Raw genomic sequence first — 13,086 nt, forward strand, 5'->3', positions numbered from 1 at the left:
CCCCCCTTCCAAAAAGTTATGATTTGATGTGGGAAATCCAAGCAGATTCTATTCTCACTACCAAATATATACCCAAATTTGTTCCAACTATAGAACATTTTTTGTGTGCCTGATTGGGATCTATTCCGATAGTAGTATATGGTTAGCCATGGGGCGTCAAAACAAATGACGTCACTGGCGCCAGTCTTATCAGTGAAGTGGTGGGGCTAGGGAGACGCGCTAGCAGTAAAAGGGCCAAGTGGTGGGGAGGGTCTGACGAAATTTGGAGCGGGGCGTGGAGGACCTGACGATATCAGGACCGGGGGGAGGGGCGGGGAAGACCTGACGATATCAGGAGCGTTTTTATTGGGAAGTAAAGGGGATGGCTCCGGGAGGAATTAGAGTGTGCTTATTGGTTTCCCCCACGGCTGCCCCAGGAGCGGATTGGTTGAAAAACAGGTATTTTGGGAAAAATTTAGCAGCAAATTGCGGAACGGGTAAAAGAGGCCTGAGAAGTCGAAAGGTCTTATCTGAAAATTACGATAGAAAGGACGGAAGCGCCTTTTACGATATACATATGCTTTCAAAGGTATGGTACGTTTAGAAAAAGATAATTATCAAAAGGAAGCACTTTACGATTTTAGCGTTACTACGTGCAGGAGATAGAGTCTTGGCGTTAGGTAGGTCGAGTGAAAAAATAATTCGGTTTTAAAAGTTACAAAAGAGTATTTATTGAAACATTCAACTTTTTTCATACATCTACGAGTATATTCTTACATTTTTAAGTTACATGATTGAATAGATGGTTTCATCACGCATTTTCTTTTATTATAAAGAAAAAATTTGTGGAAACTATTATTATTGTTACATCAATCTTACAAACTATTTATTATTATTCTTACATTAATCATACGAAGATTTATACTTTTTAAAAAATGCATGATTAAATATGACGCTGCAAAAGAGTGCGTTTATATCATGAAATTGTACAAATTATGACCTGTGATTTGACAGAATTATATGGACGATTTCGTCGAAGCGCAGTAAAGTTATTTCTAAAAATATTATATTAAAGTACATATCAAGAAAAGTTAAATCCTTAATTTGAGTACGTACATCGCGTTCGATTTCACTATAGTTTCCTTTTAACGTTAGTTTTATAATATCGCGATCTACGTAACTTTTCGGAAGTTTCAATTCTATTTCTTTGATTAAATAGTGAGCGCACTCGTTGACGATATTGCTTAAAGTTTTTAAATGTTCTAAATAAGCATCCACGCACTTCATTACGTTCTCCAAGCCCAGGAAGGTAGTTTTCTGCATCACGATTGCTACGGCATAGAGTTTCCGTTTCTTCATCGGTGGTGCTGAATCTTCGCCCTCCTCGTTGGTATTTTCCGCAGAATCTGACTTTTCTTTCTCCTTGTACGTCAACAATAGCGACTTTGACCCGTAGGATGAGGTAAAGATGACTGAGATATTTTTTATTACTACAGGTTCCGGTTTGAATTTGTTATTCGCGTTCAAGTAGTCGCTCATAACTCCCATGTTTTCTTGAAATTGCAGCCACGATTCCGCATCAAAATATACTCCGTCAGCGTTGCTCCCGCTTAATTTCACTACAGGCTCAAAGATTCCCTTTTTAGTAGTTTGCAGTCCCACGAGTATCCTTTTCGTATGTGAATTGTTGAGTCCATACGTTGTTGTCAGTAACATGGGAAAGCGTTCGCTTCTCCTCTCGTCGTTATGCATCTCGCTGATATCGGGAATCCCTGTTCGCTTTGCAGAGTTATTACTAGCTTGCTGGTTAGCCATCTTCTTCTTTTTACTTTGTTCTATCGAACGGCGAAACTGATGAAAAGTAACAGGACTAACAGTAATAAAAACACAAGGTTACTCTCTAACGAAGTTAACACTTCGAACGAGGAGACTTGAATGATTTTCAGTACGGGGTATCGTTGACCACGTCGACTCTGTTTGCGACGTTGCAACAATATAGACACGAGTCTGCGCGCGCAGCTAAAAAATTAAAAACATTTTTAAATTTTTCTAAATTTTCTAAGAGAAATAATCTTACAGCGATATGATTTAAAATATCACGAGGATATGTCTAATACGACAAAGACGTGAGCGTGCGCACTTACGATAAGTTGTTCGGACATGTGATAACTTGCACTTACTGACTTTTTCCAGATAAATGACTTCCTTCACTTCCGTTATCAAAAATATCATCCTTTGCGGTGAGCGTGATTTTTTCTAGATAGGGAGTCAAAGATTAAACTTTTATCGAGCCTTTCGTTTTATCGACAGGAAAGAATGTCAAAAATATGCTTTTGTTAGAAGAATTTTTAAGGTTTGGCTTTTAGCCTGATTTTTTTCAAATGTCAACTTTTGACAAGAGTATGATTTTTTTCTAATCAAAGAATAGGAAACATTATCTACTATAAGATGAATCTACGAAACGAGGGTTTTGTCTAGCAATAAAACAGAACAGTAGATAGGACTAACTAGAAAAATCAGAATTCGAAAGAAGGCTGAGTTGTCGAGATAAATTCATTTTCTTTTTCCTCGCTTTTGAAATATTTGGAAGATGCAGCGTATAAATGTTAAGTTTCACGAAAGCTAAGCGTTAGTTCGGCTTTCGTACTCTCCAGTTATAAGTCGAGAGTTTTTCGTTGTACTACGACAAACGTTGTAAGTGCAATTTTTATTGCGAGTGAAAAAGTGAAAATAGTGAAAATGTTGCGCGACGATATTGTTAAATTTTTTATCGTGGCGTGTAATTTTAATAATAAAATAGTGAAGGGTCACTATTTTAAGAAGATAGCGCGTGACAATGACGCGTCGAACTACGCATTGTTCGACAAGTTCGCTAAGGAGTGCTCCAGCACATTGCTATGTGTTATGCACAGGCTGGGGCACTGTAATGGCAACGTGACGTTGGAAAATATAATTCGACGTCACGTTGAAACGCGACAACAGAATAAAGCGTTTTTTGAAAATGATGCGGGGGGTCATATAGCTGACTTCTTGCGTCAAAGAGAAGGTAAGTAAATTTGATGTAAATTTAAAATTGACCGTATTAATGTAAGTGTTTTTAGATATTATTTAATTATATTTATTTTTACAGTTGTAAGACACGTAGCCAGGGTTGAGCCGCTACCGCCTCGTCGTGCGGCGCCTCTTGAGCGAAACTACGGGGCGAGACGACGACGCGCAGAAGAGGAGCTTCAAGGTGCCGTAGCAGCCCGTAAGTAACTCTACGTACAGTAAGCATGAGACACGCATCGTCTCGTGGAGAAAATTAAATATTCTCAGTTTTATCAAATATTAAATATAGAAAATTTTCTAGGAAGACCACGAATTGAAATCGCGGACTTAGTTGCGGAGCCACCATCACCTCGATACACCCCCGTCGGTGAATCATCAGGTAAATTTAAAAATATCGTGTTATAAAGTTATTGTAATAATAATAATAATAATAACAATTGTTATTATATATTTAGATGACGACGAGGATACTCGAGATAATTTTGACAGAGTTCCATCCTCAGCCGATGAGGCTATATTTACTCCAGGTAAGTTTTAAAAAATAGACTTGGAGAAACTAACATATAGTTATTTAGCATAATTAATAACAAAAAATATTATTTTTAGTGCAAGCAAACGAGACGGAGGATGAAGAAGAAAGAGAGGAAAGAGCGACGCAGGAGGAGGAAGAGGAGGAAACCGAAGAAGAAGCATTAAGAGAAGATGAGGAGGGGGATACAGACGAAGATGAGGAAGAGGAGGAAGAGGAGGCAGAAGATCAAGAAGAAGAGGAAAATGAAATAGAAGAAGAAGAAGAAGAAGAGCAGGAAGCGATGGAAGATGAGGAAGAAGGAGATGAAGAGGAATCGGATGAAGGCGGTGAAGTGGAGGATAATGAAGAGGAGGCGGAAATAGAAAATGACGCCGAGGAAAGAGAAGTCAGAGTTGCTTCGCCAGAGTATGATGGTAATTATTATTAATATTATTATTAAATTATTTTATTTCGAAGTAATATAAAACAAAATAATTTTAGATGATATACATTATGCCAATACCTTACCATGGAGGGCATAATTAATATCACTGGGCGGGGAAATATCGCGGGGTAACTTGGTGAGTTAGTTAGTATATTATATCTTTTGTCGGCGTTTTCGCGTATTAGTAAAAAAGAAAAGAAAAAATAAAACAGAATATAAGACAGCAATGATTAATAAAAATATTTCATCTTTCAGTTCAAACTGGCGCTGGACTTGCTGAAGCTGTAATTGGAAGAAACGCTAGTGGGGAAGAATTTCTCCACAATACTGCGGAGAATGTAGCCGACCAAAGACCTCAACAGCAGCAACATCGGTCGCAGCAACCACAGTCGCAACATTCTCAGCAACAGGAGCAAGACCCACAATCGCAGCAGCAGCAGTCGCAGCAACAACAACAACAGCGGGTTGGTGATAGATTTAATTATATAGAGCTGCAGACGGAAAACGCGCGTAGATTTAGGAATTTTGCTATACTCGGGAGAGAGGCGAGTTTCGCGATACGTCCAGTGCCACATGGTGCCAATACCGTGCGTTGGCTAGAAAACGCGTTCCGCGAAATCCATGCGTACGCGATAAGCTCAAGTGAACCGACGGATTACGTAGGACTATCTTTCAATTCCGAAAGTTTGACGCTCGGATCGGCGGGATTGTCGTTTCGCCCGGCGCGCGACTTGACTTACAAGGACATATGGGAACTCGTAAGTTCGGTAGCGCAAAGCAACGGCGGAATTGAAGTCACGGAAACTTTTAACATCAGGGTTTTCAATGTCGCAGTACCGGTGGGGCGTGGAAGGGTATCGAATCCATTGACGCGTGAGGATGTCGTCAAACGATCGATATTGGAAATAGTAAATGACGATAATTTATGCTTTCCTCGTTCACTTGTAGCCGCACGAATCCACTGCGAACGTGGAAATCTTCGGACGGGGCCGCGTCACGAAATGTGGGAAGCCGTAAGATTCCGACGTTCCTCGCTACAACGCGATTTAGCGTTAAAATTAACGATGAACGCCGGTATCGTGATACCGGAGGAGGGATGTGGGATTTACGAAATCCAGCAATTCCAACGGTATCTCGCCGCTGAAAATCTGGCAATAATGGTTTACGGTTTTAAAGATTTCGGACGCGGGGGGAACCTAATCTACGATGGGCGTACGATACTCGCCTCACTAGAACGCGAACCGAATCATTGCTTAAATATTATGTATTATGAGGGTAGACGTCATTATAATACCATTTTAAATTTAAAAGCCGCTGCGGGTTCGCAAGGTGGATATTGCGTAGCGTGTAACGTTGGTTATCGCCCCATCAGAGGGCATCGTTGCTCTAAAAGATGCCCACGCTGCTACGCTATACCCTCGTGTGAACATCACGACGCGGAGAAAGTCAGGTGCGATACGTGTAATCGTACGTTCTTCGGAAATTCATGTTTCGAGCGTCATCGTACCGAAAAATCTTATGAAGGAAAATCAACTGTTTGCCATTCGGTTAAAATTTGTAACAATTGTGGGCGATTTATAAAATCAAGCTTGCGGCACGAATGTAATAGCGCCTATTGTAGGATATGTCGTTCTCAGCAACCCGTGAATCATTTGTGTTTTATGCAACCTCTTCGACGCAGAGTCGAAGCTGAAGACCCTGGAGAGGGTACGAGTGCTGCGGCGATACGTGAAGAGGCGCAAAGAAACGCTAATGACCTCGAGGGTGAGAACGACAATGAAGTCAAGGGAGCTGTCGCATTCGTGTTTTACGATTTTGAAACGCGGCAGGACGAGACGTACGAAGGAACCGAGAACGTAAAGTTACACGTTCCGACTCTCTGCGTAGCACAGCAAATTTGCGCTGCTTGCGTGGCTATAGACGACATGACGGTGCGATGTCGCTGGTGCGGAACGCGCGAATTTGTATTTAATATCGACCCGGTAAAGCAGTTTATAGAGTTTGTGACACGGCCGACAAAACATTTTAAAAGTATTATTTGTATCGCTCACAACGCAAAGGCGTTCGACGCGCAATTTATTTTAAAATATCTAGTCGAAAAATCGTTAATAACGGAAAAGCCACGGATAATTCTGAACGGGACGAAGATTATCGTGATGACGATCGGTCATACAAAATTCATCGACAGCGTTAATTATATGCCGATGCGATTATCTGATCTACCTAAAGCTTTCGGGCTAAGGGATACGGCAGATAAAGGCATTTTTCCGCATTTATTTAACACTGTGGAGAATCAATCGTATGTCGGTCCATTACCCGAGACTCGATTTTATTCTCCCGATCAAATGAAACCCGATGAGCGCGAGCGATTTCTTGCATGGCATACGGAAATGACAAATAAAAATGTCATCTTCGACTTCCAGCGCGAGATCGTACGTTATTGTCGAAATGACGTAGATATTTTACGACGTGCTTGTGTAGCTTTCCAAAAAATATTTTTAGAGCGCGGCGGTGTGTGTCCTTTCGAAGAATGCACGACTATCGCTTCCACGTGTATGAAAGTTTTTCGAAAAAACTTTCTTCGCGAGGGGGAAATAGGAATCATCCCGCCGGGCGGATACAGAAACGCCGATAGACAATCGCGCAAAGCTTTACAATGGTTAGTGTGGAAGGAGCGTGAGCTCGGTCATCCCATAAACCATGCCGGGCGAGGTCGCGAGCGTTTAATCGGCGGTAGCCACGTAGACGGATATTACGAGACAAAATTGGGGACTGAAACTCAGCGTTTCGTTCTCCAATTTCACGGGTGCTTCTGGCACGGTTGTCTTACTTGCTTCCAAGTGAATCGTGACAGTAAGCTTTCAACTGCTAACCGCGACGATACGATAGAAACGCGTTACGAACGAACTATCGCAACGACATGGCGTCTTCGCCGGCAAGGATATCAGGTGATTGAAAAATGGGAGTGCGCTTTCGACCGAGAGATGACGGTAAATAACGAGATGCGTAATTTTCTCGAACATCACCCTATACTAAAATCTGCGCCTCTCGATCCGCGTGACGCGTTTTTTGGTGGCCGCACGGAAAATATCGTAACTCGACTCGAAGTAGCGGGGTACACGGAGAAAATACGTTACGTGGACGTGTGTTCTCTGTATCCTTACGTATTAAAGACGGGCGTTTTTCCGATCGGCCACCCTGAAATCTATATCGGAGCGGAATGCTCGTCGTTAATCGGCGACGGACCAGGATATAATTTCGACCCGGTCGAAGGTCTTGTACGTTGTCGAGTACTCCCACCGCGCAATCTCTTTCACCCGGTACTCCCGTATCGTGTGCGCGGAAAATTGCTGTTTGCGTTGTGCCGGAGTTGCTGCGAAATGTTCTCGCAGTCCGCGTGCACTCACGAACATCCTGACGAACGTGAATTCGAGGGTACTTGGGTATCATGCGAATTACGTAAAGCCATCGAGAAAGGCTATCTTGTGAGGCAAGTAAATGAAATTTGGCAATACAAAGTTGCTCGCTACGATCGCGATACGCGGCAGGGCGGATTGTTCACCGGATATATAAATTCCTTTTTGCAATTAAAGCAGGAAGCTAGTGGATGGCCGAGCGAATGTGTAGATGACGAGAGTAAAGCACGATACCTTCGTGAATATGAGGAAATCGAAGGTATTACACTCGATAGAAACAACATCTCACGTAATCCTGGCTTGCGCTCGGTCGCGAAGCTCTGTTTAAATTCCTTCTGGGGAAAATTCGGCCAACGATCGAATCTTCCTAGTACCGAGATCGTAGAATCGCCTCAGCGTTTCGCAACTTTGCTCACTAGCCCTGAGCACGAAATAACTGACATATTACCAGTCAACGACGAGGTATTGTATGTCTCGTGGCGACTGCGAGAAGAGGCAATCGTAGCTTCTCCGATTACCAACGTTGTGATCGCGGCATACACGACGGCACAAGCTAGGTTAAAATTGTATGATTATTTAGAAAAGTTAAATAGACGCGTATTATATTGCGATACCGATTCTGTTATATATTTGAGTAGTGGTGATCCAAACGAGTACGAACCACGTACTGGGAATTTTCTGGGCGACATGACGGATGAACTCGAGAGCTACGGCAACGGTAGCTACATCGAGTCGTTTGTGTCGGGAGGCCCAAAATTTTATGCGTATGTGGTTCGTACAGCGGATGGAATCACTCGTGAAACTTGTAAAGTGAAAGGAATAACTTTAAATTATAATAATTCTAGATTTGTAAATTTCCATAGTATAAGAAATTTAATATTAGAAAGAGAAAGGCAAGAGGAAGGAGAAGATAAAGAAAACCGTGGAAGGGAACCCGTGATAAATCTGCGCTTTAATGCAATTCGTCGCAATGCTTTTCACGAAATTGTAACAAGAGAAGAGAGGAAAACATGTTCGGCGGTATTGGTAAAGCGCAGATTTATTAATAATCGTTATTCGGTTCCATACGGTTTTGTCGAATAATCATCTTTTCTTACTCGAGCTTTGTTCTCGCTTAAATTTAAGTTTCGAGTCGTCAATTTTTCCGTCCGCAGCGTATAAGTATCATTGTAAAAATTCTATAAAAACGTATTAAGCATAAGTCATTCATTAGTTTTAGCATTGTAAAATATAAAATGTAAATATTTTTACAATATAAAATTAGGACAAAAACGTGCTAAAATAAAAAACATTTTAATTAATTTTTCATAAAAAATTTTCTTATACATTTCCAATCCGAATCCTGTTTTGTTTCCCGTGTACTTTTTCCCTTGTTTCTTTTTCGTGAATTATTTTCCCCCTCCCCAGCGGCATCGTCTATCAGCTCATTAAAACGATGCCGACCTAAGCGCTAAGTGAGTGGGATAAGCCTGTATGTACCCCGCGCCGCGGCACGGATCAGCTCGTTGTTGGCCGCGGTTGGCTAACGTACCAGCGGGGGTACGCTCACGCGAGCGCGCGAACGCCGCCGCCGCCGCCGCCGCCGCGTTGATGCGCTTATCTCTGCCTTCGAAATTTCAACTCCGCGATTTATTAATATCGATATTGTCGACGATTAGTATTATTATCAGCATCAACCGCCATTTTTTCTTTTTTGTTTTTGAAGCAGCGCACCGGAATCGAGTCAATCATTTCGCAAAATGGATGTGCGTTGGAAACATCCCTGGACATCGATTATATGCGGTCCCACCGGGTGTGGGAAAACGATCTTTGTAAAGTCTTTTATCAAATATCTATCGAGCATGTCCGACGTGAGTTTCGAGAGAGTTTTATTTTATTACGCTGAGTGGCAAGAAGCTTATCGACAATTAAAATACGACGTGAGTGTAAGCGAGGTAGAAGAGTCAGCACGGGCATACGACGTTAAAGTGGCGACGACAACAATGACGAGGAAAAATATAATCGAATTTCGCGAGGGATTACCTCGCCCGGAAGATTATTCGAACGATCCGTTTACCCCGAAACTCGTGATAATCGATGACCTTATGAGAGAATCGTCGTCGAGCGACGCGATCGTGGATCTTTTTACCAAAGGAAGTCATCATAAAAATCTCAGTGTCATTCTTATCTCGCAGAATCTTTTTCATCAGGGACGCGGACAACGCGACATATCTCTCAACGCGAATTACATCGTGGTTTTCAAAAATCCTCGCGATCGCGCTCAAATTCGCCATTTAGCGCGACAAGTCTATCCCGATGATCCGAAATTTCTAGAAGAGGCTTATTACGACGCTACTTCGAGACCTCACGGATACTTGTTGCTCGATCTGAAGCAATCGACTCCGGACGAATATCGATTTCGTACGTGCGTCTTTCCCGATGATACTAGACATTACGTTTACGTACCGCGTAGATCGTTTTCCATTGCATAAAAATCGCGTAACGCGGCTCGTGGAGGCCAGTCGCGCTGTTCTCTCACGCGACGAAGGAGGACAACATGAGTTCGGACAGCGTGACGAAAATCGCCAAACGTTCTATCGGAAAGAGAAACGCTTGTCTTCTCGAGGCGCTGTGTCATCTGAACAATAAGCAGCGGATGATCTTTCTTCGAATCGCGGACGATAAATTTATTCATTGTATTTGCGAGTGCGTTTTTAATACACTTAAAGGAAACGTCCCGCTCAAACGACGTGAAAAAGATCGACTGAGTAAATACAAATCGACACTGCGACGTATTGCGACAAAACGCGGAAATTGGAAGGATAAGAGACAACTTTTGGTGCAACGAGGCGGATTTTTACCCTATATCATAGGACCCATATTGTCGGCCTTATTAACTCGAATCATCGGAGGCACGGAATCATAAGAATAAATCGCAATGGAAAGGGCAAAAAAGATGGTTTTAATTTCTACAGAAAATCTTGAGAGAATGCAGCAACAGCAGCAACAACAGAATAAATCGATTGCTGTAGAGCCGAAGGAAAATATCACGACGGAGAACGGTGAAAACGATAATAATAATAATAATAATAATAATTCCGTACAAACTCCTGGTACCCTTCTGACACGACTCGATGCGGAAATGAGTCGTATTCTTAATTCACCTTACCCTCGTAACGAGGATGAGAGATGGAAAATGTACAGGGAGGTACTTTGGCGGTATCTTTACTATATCCGAGAAGTGCGAAAACAAAATGCAACCAACGTAACCGAAATTGTCGACAACGAAACACCACTCCTGGAGGAGATCAGCAACAATAGTGACGGCGAATCGACGCTCGTTTCTCACGATATCCCCCAAAAATCGCAAATTTCTGCTAATCTTTCTCATTTATCCGATATCGACAATACCGTGATAAGAAGAGAACATAGCCTTCGATTGCTGAAAAGTGCCGGAAAAATAGTAGAAACTGTCCCGAAATCGTATCGCGCTCAAGCTCGCTTACTGATGAAACATTTGCTCGATAAAGCGGTGCCTGACAGAATTAATTGGAACGAGAATGGAGTTGTGACTATAGATGGCAGCATTGTAAAAGATTCGAATATCAGCGAGCTGATGAACGACATGATGCGAGAAAGAAAAACCGTAAAACCACCAGTAGGAAGAGTTCAGTTTGCTCGATTACTACGCAGCTTAAACACGCGTTCGACACTGGTAGGGAATAAGCGACTGTTAAATGGCACCCTCGCTTTTTCTTCCCCGATTAATGTGAAACATCGGCCTTCGTCAAGTTCCACGCCGATTGCAACGAAAACATATTCAACGAGATCGACAAAACGTCAATCGGAAAAACGCAAGAAGCAAGAACGAGAAGAAAGAGCCCCTGATTACGCATTGTATCTGTCCCCTTACTTTCGTAAAGCCTATCCATCTACAACTTTTATGAAAAACGCGGATTCGCTTCCTGCGCGAAAAAGGCGTTTGCTAGATTGGAATACACTGAAGAAATAATCGATAATGTCGGAACTTGAAAAATTATACTACGATCCCGCGCATTACGCCGGCTTCTCAGCAGTGGAAAATCTGACACGTGCCGCTAAGCCGAATTTCACACGTAACAATGTCGCTCGCTGGCTGGAATCGCAAGATGCGTACTCGCTGCACCGTCCACTGCGCCGAAAGTTTCCTCGACTGCATTACAACGTAACAAATATCGACGATGTGTGGGAGGGCGATTTGATTGAGGTGCGAAATCTTAAAAGTTATAATGACGGATATTCTTATATTCTCGTGATTATCGATGTACTTAGTAAATTCGTTTGGGTGGAACCATTACGTGACAAAACGAGCGTATGCGTGACAAAAGCTTTTCAGCGTGTACTCGCGAGAAGCAAAGGACGAATACCTATATACTTGCAAACTGACAAGGGTAAAGAATTTGTCGGGCGTGCGACGCAAAAGTTTTTGAAAGAAAACAATATTCGTTTTAGAGTAACGCGCAATCCCGACATCAAAGCAGCTGTCGTCGAACGCTTTAACAGAACGTTAAAGGAACGAATGTGGCGATATTTTACGCATAAAAATACGCGTCGATATATCGATGTTTTGCAGGATATTGTGCGTGCGTACAATCACACTCGTCATTCGGTCACCAAAATGCAACCAGCGGTTGTAACGAGAGAAAATGCTCGTATCGCGCGTGAAAATATAATTCGACGGTGGAAAGACGTTAACAAAATTAAGAATGCTAAATACCATGCTGGCGATCTCGTCCGCGTCAGTAGAGCAAAAGGCACCTTCGAGAAAGGATACGAGGCGAATTGGACCGAGGAGATATTTCGAATTCATCGTGTTCTTGAATGGCGAAAACCTCGTGTGTACGAATTAAGCGATTTAACGGGGGAGGTCATAGACGGGATCTTTTACGAACAAGAATTAGCTCGAATCGAGAAAAACCTGCAGGAGGAAGAATTTATTGTGGATCGCGTGATAAGGAGTAAAGGACGTGGTGCTAATAAGCAACTGCTAGTTAGCTGGCGCGGATATCCTAGCAAATTTGACTCTTGGATCCCAGCCTCGAGTTTATCGAATCTCCGAGATGACGGCAACGGACCAATTTCACATGATTCTTCCGAGCAATAGCAGTATGCAGTATTTTCCGGAAAATACTACTTCCTCCTTCATCACGGAGTTACCTCAAACTGTAGAATTGCATGGAGAATGGGAAGTTGCACTAAGCGAGATTCAATTTCCCTGTAGTTTTTTTCACGTACGTCAGTTTCCGGAAAATGAGCTCAAATATTTCTTTTCCACAGAAGATATATACGAGATACGCAATGGATCATATGTGTTGCATCATAGAATAATACAGAATGGTATTTACGAGACTATCGAGAATCTTATCCACGAGATTAATGAAGCGTGTCGAGATTCACATTTTGTTTTCGAAATACAAAAAGAGGGTGGTAAACTCGAAATAGGACTTAGCTGCGACGTGGAAAAATGTCGCGCTAATCATTATATTAACTTTTCCGATAATCTTTTTCGAATATTAGGATGCGAAACGGAATTAGGCATTAAAGATAATTTATACTTTCGTAAGATTATGATAAACGATTCCGGTGAATGCATGACTTTTTTCAAACTCGGATTTAAAACGGAAAACGGTAATCGAATTTATTATTATCAGAGTAAAGAGCCCTGT

The 13,086-nt window shown here is 42.2% G+C and overlaps 2 protein-coding genes across 2 annotated transcripts; both read left to right on the top strand.

The window, feature by feature from the left end:
* Window positions 1–2,657: 2,657 nt before the first annotated feature.
* LOC105205082 lies at window positions 2,658–8,620 on the top strand. Its single transcript, XM_039454678.1, has 6 exons — window positions 2,658–3,025; window positions 3,110–3,229; window positions 3,332–3,409; window positions 3,486–3,557; window positions 3,637–3,975; window positions 4,242–8,620. Exons 1-6 carry the CDS (start codon window positions 2,719–2,721, stop codon window positions 8,483–8,485), a joined length of 5,160 nt encoding a protein of 1,719 aa, XP_039310612.1. The 5' UTR covers window positions 2,658–2,718; the 3' UTR covers window positions 8,486–8,620.
* Window positions 8,621–11,399: 2,779 nt separating this feature from the next.
* LOC113003475 lies at window positions 11,400–12,524 on the top strand. The gene has a single exon (XM_039454428.1). The coding sequence runs from the start codon at window positions 11,400–11,402 to the stop codon at window positions 12,522–12,524; it is 1,125 nt and encodes a 374-aa protein (XP_039310362.1).
* The last annotated feature ends 562 nt before the right edge of the window (window positions 12,525–13,086 follow it).

Source organism: Solenopsis invicta, chromosome 10 (genome assembly GCF_016802725.1).
Source record: "Solenopsis invicta isolate M01_SB chromosome 10, UNIL_Sinv_3.0, whole genome shotgun sequence".
NCBI classification, from domain to species: Eukaryota; Metazoa; Arthropoda; class Insecta; order Hymenoptera; family Formicidae; genus Solenopsis; species Solenopsis invicta.

Bases quoted from the DNA above. Each gene is read 5' to 3' on its own strand.
- LOC105205082 (XM_039454678.1), top strand. From the start codon at position 2,719: ATGTTGCGCGACGATATTGTTAAATTTTTTATCGTGGCGTGTAATTTT. The intron at 3,026-3,109 runs GTAAGTAAATTT...TTATTTTTACAG, and splicing joins CTTCTTGCGTCAAAGAGAAG to TTGTAAGACACGTAGCCAGG. The intron at 3,230-3,331 runs GTAAGTAACTCT...AAAATTTTCTAG, and splicing joins TCAAGGTGCCGTAGCAGCCC to GAAGACCACGAATTGAAATC.
- LOC113003475 (XM_039454428.1), top strand. From the start codon at position 11,400: ATGTCGGAACTTGAAAAATTATACTACGATCCCGCGCATTACGCCGGC.